The sequence below is a fragment of the Hydra vulgaris genome, chromosome 02 (genome assembly GCF_038396675.1).
Source record: "Hydra vulgaris chromosome 02, alternate assembly HydraT2T_AEP".
In the NCBI taxonomy this organism is placed as follows: Eukaryota; Metazoa; Cnidaria; class Hydrozoa; order Anthoathecata; family Hydridae; genus Hydra; species Hydra vulgaris.
In genome coordinates, this window is record NC_088921.1 from 35,868,849 (window position 1) to 35,890,455 (window position 21,607).

Genomic DNA, 21,607 nt, shown 5'->3' on the forward strand with positions numbered 1-21,607 from the left:
TAAAAAATGTGGTCAATCAAAGTCAAAAAACGATCACAATAAATCAGTCAAAACAAAATCAAAGAAAATATTTTGTTGAGCTGATTCTGATCACTCAAGTCATCTAGTGGTTTTATTCTTAAAATAACACTAATAAAGAATTTTGTTGTGTATGTTCAGCTGTTTTGGAAGCAAATAAAGATTGGCATAAATGTTTAAGTTGCAATCTGTGGGCATGTACAGGATATTTTGGAGTTGATACATGTGCAAATTGTGTGCAAAGAACATATATAAGTCTTGTAAATTTTTAAATAGTCATAGAAGTGATATAATTTTTGTTATTGTTATAACGTGCTATTTTGTGCGCTTACGCGGTTATACGGTTTTCATTTATGCCAAATTCTTTATTTGATATTTTCTAGAAAAAAATTAACAATTGACGTTCTTTTAGATGTTTTAGAAATTAGGAAACTGGAAACTGACTTTCAGTAATTCTATCTGCAGCCATCTGCAAGCTGTCAGTAGTTCTATCTACATCACTTAAAGGTTTACAATTCTAGATTAAGGAAATCACCCTACTTTTATCTCAAAAATAATGTTTTATATCAAAGTTTTTCTCCTAGGTATAAAAAAATGTTTTTAAACTAGAAAAAGTTACTTATTTGTATGCGAATGTGTTTTGTTAAAATAAAACATGACGAACCCCGCCTTACCCTACAATATGTATTTTGTATATAATGTAATGTAAGGGTCAAGTTTTAAATTTTTAGACCAAAAAAAAAATTTTTATTTTTAGGTTGAAAAATAAAATTAACAACGCTTCTATAGCCTTGACGGTGTCAAATTTTATTTAGTTTTTATTTTTTGGACACCGAACTTTAGCACGTGACACTATAATTTAGTTTATTTAGCACGTGACACTATAATTTGGGATGACACTGGTTTTTGAATAAACTTGTCGTTTTTTCTAAAGAAATTCAGCGTGTTTGACGGATTCACCACCTCACCATTTTTTTTACTTATTTAGGTGCTCCAAGAAGTTTTTACGGTCTTATCAAAGAGCACCGCGGAATAAAATTTAACCAAGTTTAGCCCTCCCTCCTTACCAATGAGACTTATAGGGCTAGATCCGGCTATGAACCACGGGCCTACAGTTCTGAAGTCAGAACTCTAACCACAACACCACGGCTACTTATACTTCACTAAAAACTGCTTTTTAGGGTAACAACACGAGTTGTCGCACTGGGTGGCTTTAACCCTGGTGATCTAGTGTTACTAATTAAAAGATGAATATTAGTTTTTTTTCTTTATAATAAAGTTTACATATATTTGCAAATTGTTTAACTTTTGTCAATAAAAAGAAATTTTCTGGCAGTGGCTTTCAGTTTAACCGTTTGTGTTTGAAAAAAAGAGATTGATGACATTGTCTCAAATAAGTTGTTAAAAGTTGGTTTATTTGGCTTATTGTATCATTTTAATCATAAAATTTTAGAGAATGGTTTTATACTTTTTTTAAAGCCTCTCATTCACTTCTAAGTGAAATTCAATAATAAAATTTAGAAATTCGGATATCTGAACTCCGTGCTATTGATAATTGGAATCAATAGCTGGTATTACATACCAATCATAGAGTAAAAGCTAAATCAGTGTTGTCTTTGCTAAACATCTAAAATACTTTAGGATCAAAATCATAACTAGAACAAATCCAAAATCATGACCAGAACCAGGCATCCAAAATAATTTCAAATTTTCTACTCTTTTTTTTATGCCAGTTAACTTCTGAACCTTTTAGCGCTTATCTTGCAGTATTGTTATAATTTGTGTTACCAAGTTCGATGCCTTAGTCAGTCAGTCTGGGTTGGTCTATTATAAGGCTTAGTTCTCCTTGACATCTTTGTTGAACAATTTTTTTTTCTTTTGCTATATTTAATTTTTCACCAGTTTTTCATGCCTAAAACTATTTCTATATGTACATTTTGTATTCCGATTGTAGAAGGTATTTAAAAGTTCTAAACAAAAGCCATTTTTAGCACAACCCATGGCTTATCTTACTATCATTATTCATTTAAGAAGTTTATGCAAAACAAAAATTACCAGATTGTGTGGAATTATTTTCTGTTAGAGAACTCACTACCGTCCCATTAAGCATAGTAAAATTATTTTTAATTTTTGAATAGTATTTCTTGCTTGCATCAAGGGTTGTATCAATACCAATATTAATATATTTTTGATAAAAGAACTTACACAATTGAGGTCATTTACAAGTAGTTAAAAACTAATCTTAAGTAAATACCATGAAGTAGCATTAATAATACAAATAATAATGATAATAATAATGATGATAAATTATAAGATTAATAAGAAAATTATATGATAATAAACCAATATCAATTATAAAACAACAATTGAATATAATGCACAGACATAAATAAAATTAAACAGACAGGAAAGTTACAAGCAGTTAAAAAAGAATAAAATTATTATAAAAATCTTAATTAGAGGTTATTAGAGATTTGAAAGTTTTGGATCTTAACCTCACCTCTTCTAACACTCAAAACAACTTAAAATCTGTTTTGAACTGAAGCTTAACTAGTTGGAAAAAGGTGGTATGTCATGCTCTTTTGTTTAACCAGTTTGGTTGTCAAGAGTTTGTTTTTAATGTGAGAAATATTTTTTATTCATTAAAGAGCAAAAATTGCCTCGGACCTGAATTTGGTTTGAATAGCAATTTTTTTTTCCAAAGGATCATGAAGTGTTTAGTCAATCTCTCCAATATGGATTAAAAAGCCTTTTTCATCATTTTTATTATTTTGATCACGACATAAATCAAAGTGTACCTTGCGACTGAGGACATCTTTATGAATACGCTGGGTTTAGTAAGTAAGTTTCCTTTAACTGAAACAATTTTTTTGTTCATCGGTGTTAATAACTTTCTAAACTTTAAATTCTGCTTTTGCCGATGCTTCTTGATGCTAATGTTAGGATAATTTTACAACTCTGAACTTCTAGCTATGTTTTCTCATTTTCAAACAGCCAGACACATGTTCGGTTAAAGTTTTCAAAATTAGTTTTTAACTACTTTAGAATTAGCTTGTCAGAAATTTTTAACTTTAAAGTCCAACTAAATTTATTTTATCTAAGATATTATACACTGTTTATTGTCTAAGATTAAGACAACCCTGTTCAATTTCAATATTCCTCTATTCGGGATTTCAATACCTCTTCAACTTGAAGAGGTATTGAGATCGTAAGTTCTTTTAAGAGTTTTAATCTTTACATTTTTTACTTTTTCTCTCTATAAAATCAACTGTTTTCATAATGCAATTGCTTAAAAAATTGTTTAATTAAAGATTTTTAGAAAGTTTTTTTAATATTGTTCTTTAGAAAGTTTTTTTAATATTATTGCAATGTTTCTTCAATAATAACTTTGTTATAACAATAATGTATTATCATAAATTACCAACACTTTTACTGAGGAATCAACTTTTGATCTTCTGAAGTTATCTTTTACTTGCCTTTTACGGATACTATATATACAATCAGTTATGTAGCATCTGTTTAAGGTTGCCTCGCTTTATCAACTCGTTATACTTTTATATTACTTTCATTTTTTATAAGCATCCTCTTGAGCAAATTTTTTTACTTTGAATATTCTGATTATGACAATCAACATACTTGATAGCTACTTATACTTGGGATGTGACGTCATGAAGTAATAAAACATTTTAACTTGGTCGCAAAAACTAGTACCCAGATCATATTTATTTAGTGTAATATTTAGTACATCATTAGCAATCTACATCATTAATAAAATTTTTTACTGATGAATTATTTCATTGTTTATATTAAAAAAATGTTTTTTATTTAAATTCGTTATTTAGTTCTTTGTGCTTTCCGTACTTTGTGCATTCAAATATTTAACGCACCATTTCAAGATTTTTTTTTCTTTGCGAATGTTAGAATAATCACAATATTAAAATCATCAACAACTACCCAATTATTTCTTATGACTATAATAACATTAAAAAAAAAACAACTTGAAAACTTCAGTTTGATTGATATGAGCAACTATTTTAGCAGCCGTTGCTCAATCGTTAAACAGAGGCTTTCCCCCCTCCCCCTCCTCCAAACAGAAGTTTTGAACATTTAAAACTAAACCAAGAATAAAATATCAATATAATATGAAGAAAACCTTTAAATAAAATACAAAATGGTTATTGGTTACCTTTAAAAATGGCAAAAATATTTTTTTGCAAAATGTTAAAAATAACAATACCTAAAGCTCAGATAAAAAAAATTTCTATTCGAACATAGTTTATAATGAGAAAAAAAACTAATCAAAATTTTTTCAAAATTGGTAAAACAGTTCCTGAGATCTAATGGCCGGCGGGTGAAACTTTTTTTGAAAAAACAAAAAAAATTACCACATATAACTTTTAAATAGGTTTAGTTTGGGGCAAAGACATACTATAGTTAAAAAAATATAATAAAATGTTCTAGAAACGTCATGATTCATACAATTTTCCTTATCATTATTTCCTTTATTATGTTTATCTTATTACTTTATTTACCTTATCTTATATGTATGTTTTCTTAAGCGGTACTTACTTTTCATTATATATATTTTTTGAAATAATTTTTTTACTATTTTCTTGTTCCAATTCAAAAACAAACTTAAAAAGTGGGTAATTAAAAACTTTTCAAGTTATAGAACCCTCCCCTCTTCCCTCCCCCTCCTCCCTTTAACTTTCAATGCAACTTTTTTTAATTTTTAGATTGTAGAAATTATTCTAAAAATATTTTTTAAGTGACAAAAATATTGACCTTATGCATTAATATGTAATTCTTGATTATATATACTGATAAGTGATTTTTTATATGAAAAAGTTTAAATTTGAAAAGATAACATTTACGTCCTGTACGTCATTAATATGTAATTCTTGATTATATATACTGATAAGTGATTTTTTATATGAAAAAGTTTAAATTTGAAAAGATAACATTTACGTCCTGTACGTCAGGATCAAGGTTAGGACCAGAAAATGTCTTGGGGTTCCTGAAAGCAATTGAAGAGATGACAGGGTCGCTTCTTATTAGTAAATAATGGAATTGGTTCTGCATCACATTAATTCTTGATACTTTGCATGTGTGATTGAGTCTTGCATTTTGTATGGCCTTATTTTGTGCTTCCTGAGCCTCCTCCGAATACGCTTCAATGGGAAGATCCAAATGCTCAGCAATTAAAAACCCATGTTCCAGAACCTTATGAAGTGTAGGATAGGTTTCCACTATCAGTTCTGAAGTTTTATCACAGTATGCTTTAAAAGCATCCAAGTTCAGGTGGAATCCACTGCAAACGGCATTCAATATGTTTCTAAGTCTTCAAATGATATCCAAACTAACTCCTGTTATTTCAGAGAAAGATTCTGCTGCTAGAAATACCCTCCTTGCAGTGTTTCCTGTATTAGTATTTCCAAATCCCTGTTTAGGAGTATCAACCACTAAGCTTAAAACCTCTTCAAACTTTCTTTTGATTTCTTTTTTTCGAGATTTTACAGATAATTTATCTTCTGGAGATTGGGACTGGTATATTTTGATATCCATTTTATATCCCAAGTGTAGAATGAATTCATAAATTCGTATCCAACAGTGCAGTGTGGATATTCCTAAAGCTATAGCTTGCTTATTGCAAACTTTTTCTCTTATTATATCCAGCTTGTTCATTTCACTAGGCTCGGCAGAACAAACATTACAAGATTGAGTTGAGTTTGTATCTGTTATAGCATTCACTGCCTTGCCGTCCAACATGGTCATCTCAATTTTTATTTTTATTTTTGCTTTCTGGTTAGAGAAGGGGATTTTAAGTTCAGAATCTTGAAGACTTTCTATTTGCTTCCTAGCATCTAATTCTTCAGCTCTTATTGACTCTTTTGTTTCTTTTTGATATTGCAGGTGAAGAGGCCTGCAAAAGTGGAGGCTTGAAGGCATTGGGTTTGACCATACAGTGATGGCCCCTATTTCCAGTTTCAACGGAACAGTTGCAGTTTTGAACAAGGATTTTTCGTTTTCAACTCCTGTTGAAATATCTGTGTCATCAAACCTTTGATTGTACACACTTTAAGATGAGGCTCCATCCATTCCAGCTTTCATATAGAATTTTTCAGTTGTTTCCGATCCATCTAGACACTCTTTACTAGATATGTTTATAATTCTTGATAAAGTGTGCACACTTTATCAAGAATGTACGCGTACAAACACATTAACAACAATTATCCACTTTAGTTATAAACCACTACGTGTCATGTAATATTTAACATAATATAATCACATCATATTAACAACATCTGTATTCAAGATTCAACTAATACGGATGAAACACTTTTCCAGGCATGATGTTAACTCCTAAATTTTTTATTTTAATACTATTGTCAAATGAGGATGTGTTACAAAATATTACGGTTATTGGAGCTTGGGAACATGAAGAACCCAAATAACAGCCCCCTCCATCCCTTTGAGATGGGGACCGTATTTTAAACATAATTGTTTACAAAACTTAAAATAAAATTTAATTTTATCAATATAATTCAAATTTCATAAAAAATTCTTTCGGCGTTCAGAAGTAATGACCACGTACAGTTTACAACCCCTCATTGTGGGGGAAAAAATATTTTACACAGATTTTCATTTTTTATACTTATACCCATAAATCTATTTCGGGCAATTTGGGGCAGTTGATTATTTTTTTAGTTATCCATGATAACATCCCCTAGGATAAAAATTTCATTTCAGGGTGGAACCCTGCGGAACTTTTGAGATATATTATTTTCAAAAACAATATTTATCGGAAAATTTATATTTTCACCTAATATTTTAATTACTCATTTGCCAAAAGCTATATTCAATATTTTAAGCTTTTTACTTTTGAAACAGATAAAAGAATGCCTAAATAAAGCTTTATGATTAAAAAAAAAATAAAAAAATCATCTAAATGAGTAAAAAAAAAATTAAAATTAGAAAAGTATAAAAGTTCGCGAATTTTAGCGAACTTTTCTTACCTACTACTAGGTAGGAAAAAATGCTTCTCTGACTAGGATAGTAAACATGAGAGAACCAAAATATATCTTTTTCTTATCATTTGATATTTTTTCTGATAAGTTGTAAAAAAAAATTAATGAAAATGATGTATTAAAAAAATTCCACTTATGGCCACTATTTGAGCTTTTCGCTTCATAGTGAGGCATTATGTTAAATGAAGTCTTTTTCGCTTCATAGTGAGGCATTATGTTAAATGAAGTCTTTTTCGCTTCATAGTGAGGCATTATGTTAAATGAAGTCTTTTTCGCTTCATAGTGAGGCATTACGTTAAATGAAGTCTTTTTCGCTTTATAGTGAGGCATTATGTTAAATGAAGTCTTTTTCGCTTCATAGTGAGGCATTATGTTAAATGAAGTCTTTTTCGCTTCATAGTGAGGCATAATGTTAAATGAAGTTTTTTTCGCTTCATAGTGAGGCATTATGTTAAATGAAGTCTTTTTCGCTTCATAGTGAGGCATTATGTTAAATGAAGTCTTTAAAGGCTTTTACTCTACGATTTTTCGCATCTTTTGCTTAATTAAATAATTTTTTTCTGAGTGTGTAAAAGTAAATATAAGTTTCATAAATGAAATCTATGATAACTTTTATGTTTAAAAAAGCTAATATAAAATACTAAATTTTTAACTTTTAAACTCAATATATGAATCCTAAGATAATTGATAGCCTTGGGCATAAAATGTGCAAGAAATGCTTATCCTGAAGTTTGAATTTTAAAAACTTTTTTGGAGCATAAGAAGATAATCTCCTCTGCAGAAAAATATCTTCATTAAGAGCCATCTTGCAAAGTTTTACTGTGTCTAGTATATTTGGAACCGTTTAAATATTTAGTTTTCTGGAGATTTAGTTTTAAAATCGAAGGGTTTTTTTAAATCACTTTCAGTTTTTAAAAAAACTCTTCAATTTTGTAACATCTCAAACTCATTTTCTCTTCAAAGGACAAATTTATGACCAAAATGATGGTTGAATGGGAAATTTTGAAGATAAGTGGCTCAAATCATGTAACGGAGAGAAACCAGCTTTTTATAAACGGTATGTAGATGACATTTTTGCTGCTTTCACTTCCAAAAATCGCGCCGAATTATTTTTGGAGTATATCAATAATAAACATAGTTCTATTACTTTTACAAAGAAATTCAATCAAAAATATCTTTTTTGGACCTAACTCTAAATAAAACAAACAATTCCACAATTACCACTGTTTTTCATAAGAAAACTTTCTCGGGACTTTACACAAACTTTTTTAGTTTTACTTCATTTTCATACAAAGTTAGTCAGGTTAAATGTTTAATCGATAGAGCTTATAAAATAAACAACACTAGTCTCGGTCTTAGTCATGACATTAACGATCTTTTAAAGTTCTCAAACGCAATTTGTACCCGTCTTGGTTGATTAAGAAAATCCATAGCTCTTATATTAACAACACCAATATCGACATTTTATCGCGTTCGAAATACCTACAAAATTACCAATATTTTTAACTTCCTTATATTGGAAAAATATCAGATTTAAAAAAACAGAGACTAAATGCAATCATTAAAAGATATTGTAAATTGATCTCCGTTAGATTGGTTTTTACTTCGTTTAAATTTCAAAATTTTTTTCCGCAAAAGATCTCTTTCCTACTTTAATTTATTCGTTGTCTATAAATTTGAATGCGCAGCCTGTAAATCCTGTTATATTGGCGAAACTATTCGCCATTTAAAAACACGAATAATCGAGCACCAAAAAAGGGATAAAAACTCACAAATAAACATATTCATTCAAATGAAAGCTGTTTTAATAGTTTTAACCATGCTAATTTTTCAATTTTGGATTCGGCCTCCGACAAATTTATATTAAAACTCAAAGAAACCATGTACATAGAGTGGGAAAAACCTACTATAAATAAACAAATGAACCATGTAAAAATGACAATTTCAATCTAGTTCATTTTAACATAACCGGTTCTTTTATCTTTTTAAAACATTTGTTACATTATTATTTTTATTGTATTTTTTATTACATTATTATTTTTATTGTTTTTTTTTATTATAAGGTCTCTATTAATTTAACTTAATTTTACTAACTTGATTTAAGCATTTTAATATATTTTAACTGATGATGGCTATGATATAGTCGAAACATGTATTTTATAAAATAAATGATTTCAACAAAAATTAAAATTTTTTTATTTATTTATTAGAATATTTACTCATTTTGTGCTGAAGAGAAACTTTGGAAATATATATATATATATATATATATATATATATATATATATATATATATATATATATATATATATATATATATATATATATATATATATATATATATATATATATATATATATATATATATATATATATATATATATATATATATATATATATATATATATATATATATATATATATATATATATTAGTAGTAGAAAATCACTTAACAAAAATTTTTTCCATTTAACACTTATATGGTTATATTTCGTTATTATATGGTTATATATCGTTATAACACTTATATGGTTATATTTCGTTATTATATGGTTATATATCGTTATAACACTTATATGGTTATATTTCGCAATTACACAAAAAGTGTAATCACTATAATGGAACACGTGTGGCCGTGGAAGCCTCAGAAAGTAGCGAAGATAGGATTATATAAGAGTTAGTATTAGTAAAGAATTAAATATAGAAATTGGACAGATGTCCAGTACAGATTTAAAAATAGGTGTATTTATATATAACTTGCCTATGAATATGTTACACGCTTACACCCGACCTGAGAGATAATAGAAGTTAGGTATTATATTTATCCGAAACGATAAGACAAGGTCTGCTTACTCGATATGTAAGCTGGATCTGTCAGCCTAAGGAAACAAGTACTAAAATATATGATAAGTAATAGATATCTGCAAAGTTAGACAGGTGTCTAGAAAGATTTTAAAGATTATAGATTACGGGGTTATGAAAAAGTATATTTATTTTTCTATTAATTACATGGTGACTCTCTAATAAATTCCAACTATCGTACTATTATATTTATATTATTATTTAAATGGTTACTTTTTAATAAATTATACTATCATATTTTTATATTATTTTAAAGTATTTGAGTGCTGGTAGCTTATTTAAAATTTTTTATTGCTTAAATTTATATTTTGTTGTTTAAAGTTACGTTTTAGTTGTTTAAAGTTTTATTTTAAAAGAAGTTATAAAAAACTTAGATTATTTATTATTGAACTCATATGATTAAAGCCAGTTTATCAGGTTAGTGCAGCTAAAACCGCCCCAAAACGAATAACCAAGCGATATCGTAGATCTAGGAGTATCGATTCATGGTATTAATAGAAAATGTACTCGCCACTATCCAAACCACACTGATCCAATTCAAGCGAGGTACATAAGCGGAATGATCTTTTTAACCAGCTTTAATCAATGCAGGGTCAGCAGTTGCTCCCTCAATCAGTTGATCTACTCGCGGCAACACCTTAAATGATTTTTTAAAACCAGCTTCAACCAATGCTTGGGTCAGCAGTTGCTCCCTCAATCAGTGGATTTACTCGCGGCAAAATCTTAAATGATTTTTTCAACCAGCTTCAATCAATGCTGGGTCAGCAGTAGCTCCCTCAATCAGTTGATCAACTTGCGGCAAAAACCTTAAATGATCTTTTAACCAGCTTTAATCAATGCTGGGTCAGCAGCTGTTCCCTCAGTCAGTTGATCTTACTCGCGGCAAAACTTTAACCAACACTTTACATCAGGAGGAGTGCGTTTGAACAGCGGCCGAATGCCACCTCAAGATAAATCACCATAGCGATAGACCATATGTATGCTGCTAAGGGCGTTGACTGGTAAGGATGAGAATATATTTCTAAAATTATTATTCTGGTTAATGAAGTATGCGTTTATATTTTATTGTTTAAAATTATGTTTTAATTGTTTAAAGTTATATTATTAGAAGAAGTTATACAAACCATTAGATTTTTTTATATTAAAAATGATTGGACTATAATGTTATCCTATCTTATTTTGACATATTTTCAAAACACTATTTTAACCTTTTATTATTGTTAAATTATTTATTTATTTAATTGATTATGCTATGTATTAATTTATTTTATATTTAAAGTTAGCAGAGAATCACATATATTTAACAGAAAAAAGGTGATATGATCCAATATGGGCCATAACATCTAGAGTATGTGCACGACATATGGTAACCGAGGCCTACTAAACTGAAAAAAAAATTTTTGTTAAGTGATTTTCTACTACTAATATAATTGCTCTGTTCTTTTAAGAACATTGAGCACTCTATTGTGTAGAATACTTTTAAAAGTTGTTTAAATATATATATATATATTTAATTATTTTTTTTTATTTTATATTTTATTGATACTGATTGTAAAGTATAACTGAAATTAACGGGGCAATATGATAAGACCATCGTCTTCTGTTTGCTCTTGTCAATTTTACGTTATATTTACGAACAATATTATATCTAATCTATCAAGTATTTGATAATTGATTTTTCTTATTTTTTCTAATAGTCTACCACCATAAACTAAGTTTATAATAGTCTACCACCATAAACTAAATTCAAAAACGGCTTCTTTATATATAATTTATAAGTTTTCTATTAATTGGTTTAAATAAATTTCCCATAGATTAACACTACTAAAAATTTAACTATATTTTACTAATAAAAAATTCAAACAAGCTTTCTCACTCATGCTTTTGTAAAAAAAAACAATAAGATTGTATGAAAACTCAAACTTCAAAAATAATATAGCAAAAAAAAAGTACCAAAGTTACTTTACTAATAATATCGATATTAGCTTGTGAATGTCACTGCCAACCATATCGGCTAGTAATATATACAATTAAACAAATCAGCTAGTAATATATTACAGTCGACCAAATAGTATATAATTATTTTTGGAAAAAACAAAGATCTTATTTTTGTTGAACGTTTAACGACATCTTGTTTATTTTGTATGCTTAGGAGGCTGAGGAAATAATGGCTAAAAGTAACATGAACTGGAAATGGCATCCTAACGGAAACTTACAAATGTGGAATATAGTTGATGCCGTAATTGAGCATCCTGTAACCAAGGAAACAATTTGGTTTAACCAGTTGCATTCAAATCATTATTCTTATTACAAATTTCACCCAATGGTAATATTTTTATAACTTTTTCCCAAAAAATTGGATTTTAAAGTCTGACAATAGTAACAACTTCTTTCTTTTGTAAGAAGCTTGAGCTGGAAAAAATATTTATTTGAGTATTCAATATAAAAAATTCTGTTCTAAATGCTTTTTAATAAAATATTTTTTTTTTACAAAAATCTGAAATTAATAAAAATATGTTTGGATTGTTACTTAAATGATGTTGTTTGTTGCTTGCTTGGATTGTTACTTAAATGATGTTGTTTGTTGCTTGTTTAGATTGTTACTTAAATGATGTTGTTTGTTGCTTGTTTGGATTGTTACTTAAATGATGTTGTTTGTTGCTTGTTTGGATTGTTACTTTTATAATTTTGTTTGTTCCTTGTTTGGATTGTTATTTAAATGATGTTGTTTGTTGCTTGTTTGGATTGTTACTTAAATGATGTTGTTTGTTGCTTGTTTGGATTGTTACTTTAATAATGTTGTTTGATCCTTGTTTGGATTGTTACTTAAATGGCGTTGTTTGTTGCTTGTTTGGATTGTTACTTAAATGATGTTGTTTGTTGCTTGTTTGGAGTGTTACTTAAATGATGTTGTTTGTTTGGATTGTTACTTAAATGATGTTGTTTGTTGCTTATTTGGATTGTTACTTAAATGATGTTGTTTGTTGCTTGTTTGGATTGTTATTTAAATGATGTTGTTTGTTGCTTGTTTGGATTGTTACTTTAATAATATTGTTTGTTCCTTGTTTGGATTGTTACTTAAATGATGTTGTTTGTTGCTTGTTTGGATTGTTACTTAAATGATGTTGTTTGTTGCTTGTTTGGATTGTTACTTAAATGATGTTGTTTGTTTGGATTGTTACTTAAATGATGTTGTTTGTTGCTTGTTTGGATTGTTACTTAAATGATGTTGTTTGTTTGGTTTGTTACTTAAATGATGTTGTTTGTTGCTTGTTTGGATTGTTACTTTAATAATGTTGTTTGTTCCTTGTTTGGATTGTTACTTAAATGATGTTGTTTGTTGCTTGAATGATTGGCTCTTAAAAAAATTTTTTTATTAAAATGAGAAAAATTAGTATGACAAGTTACAAAAGTAATTCATTAGTTTATCAGATATACCCGTGGTGCATCTACTTTTATAGAGCAAGAAGTGTCCCCCATCTTCCCCAAACAGATATCTTTTCTATTTGTCTTATTAGTCTGAATTGTAAAATTTATAAAAATCTTGTGATAATAAAAAGTCTAAAAAACCCCTCGTCAAAATTAATTAGTTAGAAATAAGCCGTGTTTTAGACGTTTAAAAAACGTAATTATATATTTTCAACGTTTAAAACACGTCTTGTTTTAAACGTTGAAAATATATAATTACGTTTTTTTGTCTCCTCGCTTAATTCTCACAAAACTCACATTATTTAATACGAAAAAAACTTAAATACAAAACCAAATCTTCTTTCACATAATTATATGTCAGATCATATTTTAAGTTTGCAATTCAAATTTGGTTATCTCATATGAAGAAACATATATTCATATGTCAGATCATACTTTAAGTATGCAATTCAAGTTTGGTTTTCTCATATGGAGAAAGATATATTCATCCTTGAAAACATACAAAGACGAGCGACATAATTTATACCATAAATACAACATCTATCATATGGAAAATGATTAACCTCGTTAATTTTAATAATTCTATCAGAAAGAAGAAAAAGAAAAAATATTTCATGCTTTAAGCTTGTAAAAGATTTGGCGTTGACTCTCAACAGAAAAATATATTTTTACTATTTTACAATTTTATTTACTTCAAAAAGATTCACCATTTTTCAAGGTCATATGTAGGGATATGACATGTTAACATTAGTTCTGGTATTGTTTTACATAAAGATAACACTTTTATATGGAACTTGATAAAAAAGAGAGAGTACCAAGTTTACTTTTTTTTAACTAACTAAGAAAGTTTCTTAATGAATTATGAAAAAAAAGTGACAAAATATTCTTGTTTTTTTTATATATCTTGAACCTATCTTTTTTTAAAAACGAAACAAAAAAACCAAAAAAAAAAAGTAATTTGAAAAAAACAATTTGAAGGTAGCCTAAAAAAAGATGAATCATGACAAAACGCAACAGACAAACTATCTGAAGCCGAACTAAACGAGGCTAGTAGAAACTTGTAGACTTTTCGAGAATAAGCATCAGCTGGAGACGGCCTTCATGATATTCATTTGGAGCACAACTATAGAAAGGTTCAACAAAGTGAACAAAATGCTTCAAGCGATTGAAGTCCATTTGATAGTGGTAAATGAACTAGCTCTCTGTCTATTTTCTATTTTTCAAAAGGTTTGATTAATATTTTTACAAGTTTAAAAAAGCAGCCATGATATTAGTTGATAAAAAAAAGCGTGCAAGGCAAGCTTATACATCTCTCTTGTTTTGGATTTTTTGTTTGTATTCCAGATATGGATTCTGTTGCATCATATTGTACGCCCTGGAGTTTTTGAAAACCTACTCAAACAATGAGGGCATTTCTTTCCAGGAGTTTTGTCTCCAATTTTGTTTCTTAAAATTGGAACCGGTGGGACCAGAAAACCAAATCATTCAAATTTACTTCTGGTTATTCGATTTAAGAAACTTGAATTCACATTTCCTAATGACGTAGTTGTTTTAAGGTTGTTTCAATCTGCTGTTGTTACAAAATGTACTGGAGAATAACCCTTTTCAAGGGTGAAGAATCGCTGCAGGTCTAGTATTGGATAGAAACTCTATTTCATTTGTTAGGTTTTGGTCTAATGCAGTATTATTTATTAGGGCATATAAAAACATCGCTTTGAAGTACCGTAAGATTGGGTAGCTTTGGCCCATTTTGCACCTTAATGTCTATTGCATGAAAGCCACAAAAGTTGTTTCCTCAAACACTAAGTACTATTAGAAGTACATAGAAAGGACAGTTAGAACTATCTGTCTCCCATTTGAAAATTATTTACCTGAAGTATCTTTTGGGTGGTTTAAATGGTGGCCCAAAGTCGCCCTGTGTGCTAGGGTGACTTTGGCCCAACCCTGTAAAAAGGGACTAAAGGAAGCAAAACAACAATAAAAACAACAATATTTAGGCAAAGAAAATAAATTTACAAAAATAAAGTGACAAAAAAAGATTTAGTAACAAAGTTCTTGTATACAGTAAATAAAATATAGGTACAAACTAAACAAGTATAGGTACCAAGTAAACAAAACAGTTTAGGTATAAAGTAAACAAAAATGACAAAATAAATGTTTTAAAAAATTTAGTGAAAAAGTTCTGGAACTGAATAAATTCCTCTTTTCGAAATTTTCTTTGGTCCCTCAATAAAATTGACTATTTCAGACAGGGGAAAAAAAGTTGCACTGCTGGTAGTGACCATTTCCAGTTAAGTCCATTTTTTTTCATAATACTATTTTCTGCTCCATTTTTTCTTAATTTTTTCAACTGCAGAAAAAAAAATTTCGAAAGTTACTTTAAAATTATTCAATTGTTATTACATTAAATAATATTAGTTATTAAAATAATTAGTTATAAAGTTTACTAATTGATTAGCTAAATATAAATAATTCAAAATAAATAAACAAACCTGACCAGGATTTAACTCTCCATTGTTTTATCAATATTTTGAAAGTTCTTTTTGCCTAATGCTGAATGATCTAAAGATTCTGTATGACTTTCTACGACTAAACTTATATCCGCAAAAATTAGATTAGAAGTCTCAGTAGTTCCAGTATTTGTACTTGGGCCAGCAAAGTCAATGTTGTTGGTCTCAATTGTATTTATAATACTGATAGGTGTAACTACATTATTTGAATTTAATCTATTATTTTCATTTATAACACAAGATGATATATCTGTTGAACATAAGCTTTTAGGGACAGCACATACTTTACGTCGCTTTGGTTTTTTAGAACCATCTGAGGACTTACATGGTTACAGGACATCTAGAACCATCCAGTGACTTACATAAATGATCTAAAAATGATTGGCTTGCTAAATCAGTAGTTGAGTTTAAACCTACATTACAACATGGTAGTCGTGAAAGCACTTGAGACTTGTCTAATGGAAAAATTCCAGTTTTGCAAAAACCAGCTCTAAGGTTATCATTCCCATGTTCATTTAAGTTGGTAATTAAACGGTCTAAAAGTCTAGGAAATTCATCTTTAGGAAGAGAAGCAACTCTTCTTCCTTTTCCTTTCTCCTTCCATTCACATAATATTTTGCGCCAGTTAATCTTCATAGGTCTAAAGTAGGCAACATCTAATGGCTGCGTGAGATGTGTAGAGTTTGCTGGTAATGCCACAAATCCTATGTTATTGCTTTGACATGCATCCAGTACTGCAAATCTCAAATGTGAAGATACGTTATCACCTATAATGACACTTCTTCCTTGAGCCTTCTTAAGTCTTGGAAGAAGTAAAGAGAAAAACCAGTCCTCAAAACATGTTGAGTCAAACCAACCACTTTTGATCTGTTATAACGTGCTTTTGGTGGCCCATGTTCCATCCATGTATTCCATAACGACTCAGCTTTGTAAACAACATAAGGTGGTAGCAATTCACCATTAGCATTGCCACAAAACATTACAGAGAACGAGGTCTTTGTAGAATTAATTATGGGTTCAGGATACTTACATCCACGCTTTATTAATATATATTTTTTTACCTGGATCATCACTGAGATTGGTTTCATTATAATTCCATATATTATCAGGTGATATATTACTTATTTCATTTGATAGATTTATAAAGTAGTTATCAATCACAGTCGTTCCTATTTCTGCTCTCTTTCGCTTTATGTTGCTTGCAAATCTTACTGTGAGTTCTGGATTTCTTTTTAAAAAAGATCGAATCCAATCGTCACCTGGAAAATTATTTTTGAACTGAGGTAAAACGACGCCTTTTTTCTCTAAATACCCTTTTACTATGCATCTTAAATCATATTTATCAAACGGAAAACCAAACTCAGATGATTTTATTGCATATGCCTTAAACATGTCTTCTTCTTTTGATGTAAATATTTGCTGACCACCATACTTTTTAGGATATGTCTGTTTTATTTTATTTTTTAATGTTGATCTTGGTATATCGTATTTCAAAGCTGCTTGTCGTTGAGTAATTAAACCATTCTTTAAATATTTTAATGCATTGTCTAACTGTTCTAAAGTATAAGTAACATATTTTCTTTTTCCACGATTTGGCTTGTAATTTTGTGGCATATTTAAACTAAGAACTAAACAAATTTCGCTATTTACTAATACAAACTGTTATACTGATTTTCTATTGCATTACTACTACAAAATTTTTCATTCCAACATAGTAACTACCATAATATCTATAAATGATCACTAAAAAAGGTTTACTCTAATACATGGGGTGACTTTAGCCCGGGCCAATGTCACCCTATGTAGTGAGCCAAAGACAACCTACTTTTTTTAATCTCAATTGCAAAAAATTAATAAACTGTTAAGCTTTCAAAACAAGATAGAATCAAACACTAATGGTTTAAAATTAATTCAGTGTATATTCCAATAAAAAACCTTCTCCAGGTACTGCTATCGATGTAAAAGTTTACACACCTAAAAAAATTCGGATTTTAGGTGCTTCTTCTAAAGTGCAACTTACAATAATATCACAATGACTCGAGTTAAGTAAACTAAGTTAGACTAAGTTTTTTTTTTATTCTGTTTAAGAAACGGCTTATATTCATATTTTGGGTTTAGCTTGTAAGACTTTTGCAATCAAATTTTACATCCTAAAACAACTTGAAAAACTAAATTTTTAAATAAATAGTCACATATAAACATGGACTTACCAATAGAATTAAAGTTACTAGAGTTCACATTTTTATGACTTTATATACCTTAATTTTATTTTGTTTTTGAAAGTAAACTCATAGGACTAAAAGGAAGGATGTTCTTATGAAAAAGATGAGGGAAAGAGTCCAAACCTATGATAATCATAACGACACGGATATATCTAGTAAATACTAATCAAAATCAGATTAATGCAGATAGTTCTATTTAAATTTAAAGTTCGGCAAAATTTACCATGGATAATTTAAGTTTTGTTCTTTTTAATATTTCCAATAAAACCAGATATAGTTTCTTAGTTTTTATTACAAAACTGGATATTAATTCTTTGCTTATACAATAAATGTTTTGTATAATCAAAACTTTGATTTAAAGTAGTTTTCTTGGTTCAAGAGTGTTTTTTAATTTTGATCTAACCATTTACCTTTTTAACGTTTATACAAAAATCTAGAAGGGTAGTAGCAGATAAATTTTAGATGTCTTAATGCAAGACACTCAACGAGACTCTTAATTTATTTGAAAAATTTGTAACAATTACGTTCTCCTATTTTTACTAGACATAGAAAAACTTCTTCTTAAGATTGAGAACGAGGAGGAAACGATAAATGATCTATCTGACGCTTTTAACTTTGATAGAATTACTTTTACAAACCGAATAAAAACAAATATTGTGTGCCGTTGCCTTATTTGTGATGTTGCTTGTTTCAATACAATTAGGAATTTAAAATTAAATAATTGCAAAAAGAAAAACATATGAATAAACATATGATTAAAATAGCCATTGATGGAGAAAATGGGTTTTTAAAGGTCTACATGAATATATTGAATAGCCAAAAATAAATACCAAGTTATAACCAAGTTTCTATTTTTAAAAATTTATATGATTTAATTAATAATAATTAAAAGTAATATAGTTTTTAAAGCTTCGACACTGATGTAAAAAAACTGGCAATCTTGGAATTTTTGAATTTAAACAAAAAAAGGTTATGCAAAATTGAAAAAATTTCAAAGTTTTATGATTCAAAACATTTTAGCGCGTTTTTCTGTAACTTTTCAGAACAAAATACATTCGCACATTAAATTAAAAATATGTCTTGATTATAATAATGATACTTAGTGCTTTCATTAGTTATACGATGAGAACCATGAGGATAGGTATCTTTTTGAGGTGTTATTGTCATGGAATTTGTGGAGTTGCTTGGTTTTAATTTCATCACTCTAACTGGAAGCAAATTTCTAAGCATTAATATAAATCAAATCATAAACTCATAGTTTATGGTATTATTTACGGGTTGTTTTCTTGGTTTTTTAAGTTTTTTGTTCTAGGTTTTCTTTGGTTTCTTGTTTTTGGTTTTTTTTTAATATGTTAATTATCTTAATAAATTTAATCGCTTTTAATCAGTTTATCTATTTTTCAATGATACAAGTATCTTGCTAAGTAACTTTATCCTAATGGCTGTTGTCAACTTTGGGAAGAAATTGACAACTATAACAATAATAAATTGTAATTGGTTCAAATATGCGTTTATCATAATACGTGATTCGTTTGATTTTACTTTTAAAATGTTGAAATTTATAATTTTGTTTGCGCGTTTTTGTAACATATTTTAACAAAATTTTAATTTGTTCTTGTGGTGTCAAAGTACCTTTTTTTTTTTTTTCAGAAAAATATAGGAGACTTTCTTTAAGAATTCACAATTGTGCCCCCTCCCCCCACTTCGAAACCCGTGTCGTCGGCCCTGTTTTAAAGATCAGGTGGTTTGAGTATTGGAGTAGCTTGATAATAGTCCGGACCTTAATCCAATTATTTGAAGATTTATGGAACGAATTGAAAAGATATATCCTGAAAACAGCATAAACTAACACCACATAGCTTATATAGAAATTAATTCAAATTTGGTTTCATGATGAACAAATTAGATGCAGTAAATTTATTCAGTCGATGCCGAAGCGTGTTTCAGCTGTAATTTAAAATAAACCAAGACACACTAAGTAAGTCAGTTATTAGTGTCATAAACTAAATAACGTTTTAGTGCTGACTCATACATTTACCATATTTGAATTTTGTATTAATTATGTTTTAACTGCATACTTTTATTTATTGTGTCAATAATAATCTTGTTGTGCTTTAGAATGTGTAAATCCCTAATTTAATAGCTTGTATTTACTTTCAATAAAGCTTATATTTATAGATAGCATGTATGCTGTTAAGTGTATTAATAGCATGTAGGGGAAGGTTACGTATGTTGAGCATGTTAACAGTGTATTGTTTTTTTGCAGCAAAGTATCATAATGTTTATATTTATTTTTGCAGATTATCATAATTTAATCTTTCCTCTTAAAGAATATAAATGAATAATTCATTAAAAAAAAATCTTTATACCAAAAATGGCTTTATTTTCAACACACCCAATCATCTCATCTTAGAAAACCAGTTTCCTAAGATGAGCTTTTTTTAATGGAACTCAATAAAACTCAAAATAGCAAAAAAATAATCACGAATAAAAATTTAATAAATTTTTAAGGACTATACTTAAGTAAAAAGTAATTATCTCAACCTTAAAAAAAAAACAATAAATCTTTCCTATTTGTAAAAAAGTTAACGATACTATTTTTTGAAAAAACTTTTGCTCTTGAAATACCAAAATAAAGCTCTTTAGAAAACTTTAGAAAAATTTTAATTACACGAGCATATTTTCATAACGCTTTTTAATTAATTTTTTGATAATTCAAGAAAATGCTCACTAATTGTGATTATTAACCATATCTAAGTTTAGGAAATTAGATAGGAGATAGATAAAGCGCAAAAATAGGAGATAAATAAAGCGTAAGTATTTGGAAAATATATTTTTTAAGTAAAATTTTCTTCTAGTATGAAGGAAGATTGGGTTTACCTCCACAATCCTACCACTTTCATTGTACATACGGCGATGGTGAAGAAATAGAAGATGACTTCATTGATGAAGTTAGAGCGAAAACTTGGAGTTGCGCAAAAAACCTAAAACTTCAGAAAGGAGACGTCCTACTATTAGATAATATATTGGTACAGCATTCTCGAATTGGTTATGAAGGTAACAGAAAAATGGTCGTAAAGATGTTTCAAGATTAGTTTAGAATTTGCTACCTATTTAAAGTGGACTCAAGATCACCTTTTTTAAAATAATAAAACTTTATGTTAATTTATTATTGTAATAACGATAGTTTATTTAATTAAATCCAACTTAAAATATACATTATAATTATAGCTAAGTTTATTTACATTATTGTTTAGGTCATTTTTATTATTATTACGAAAACATTTTTTTGTAATCAACATTTTCTATTGTTTCCGGAGGTTTTGATATTGCATAAAATTAAATCTATATTTACTGTTCTCACTAGCAAATACAAATTTTTTTAATAAATAAATCTTTAAAAATTTAAAGGAGTATGTCCAACTTACATTATATTTTTATAACGTAAGTTGGACATACTCCTTTACTGCCTATAAGTTACCTATTTTTTGATTTTTTTTCTAAAACACATGTTTAGGGTAGATTAGGGTAATATGAG

At 28.3% G+C, this 21,607-nt stretch overlaps 1 protein-coding gene across 1 annotated transcript in view; it reads left to right on the forward strand.

Annotated features, from left to right (window-relative positions):
• Positions 1-21,368, forward strand: part of LOC100199859 (dapdiamide synthesis protein DdaC) — a 29,588-nt gene extending 8,220 nt beyond the window's left edge. The window contains exons 3-4 of the mRNA XM_065790734.1: positions 12,061-12,234; positions 20,928-21,368. Of these exons, the coding sequence (XP_065646806.1) occupies positions 12,061-12,234; positions 20,928-21,164 (411 nt within the window). The 3' untranslated portion in view covers positions 21,165-21,368. The remainder of the gene's footprint in view (positions 1-12,060; positions 12,235-20,927) is intronic.
• Positions 21,369-21,607: the final 239 nt, after the last annotated feature.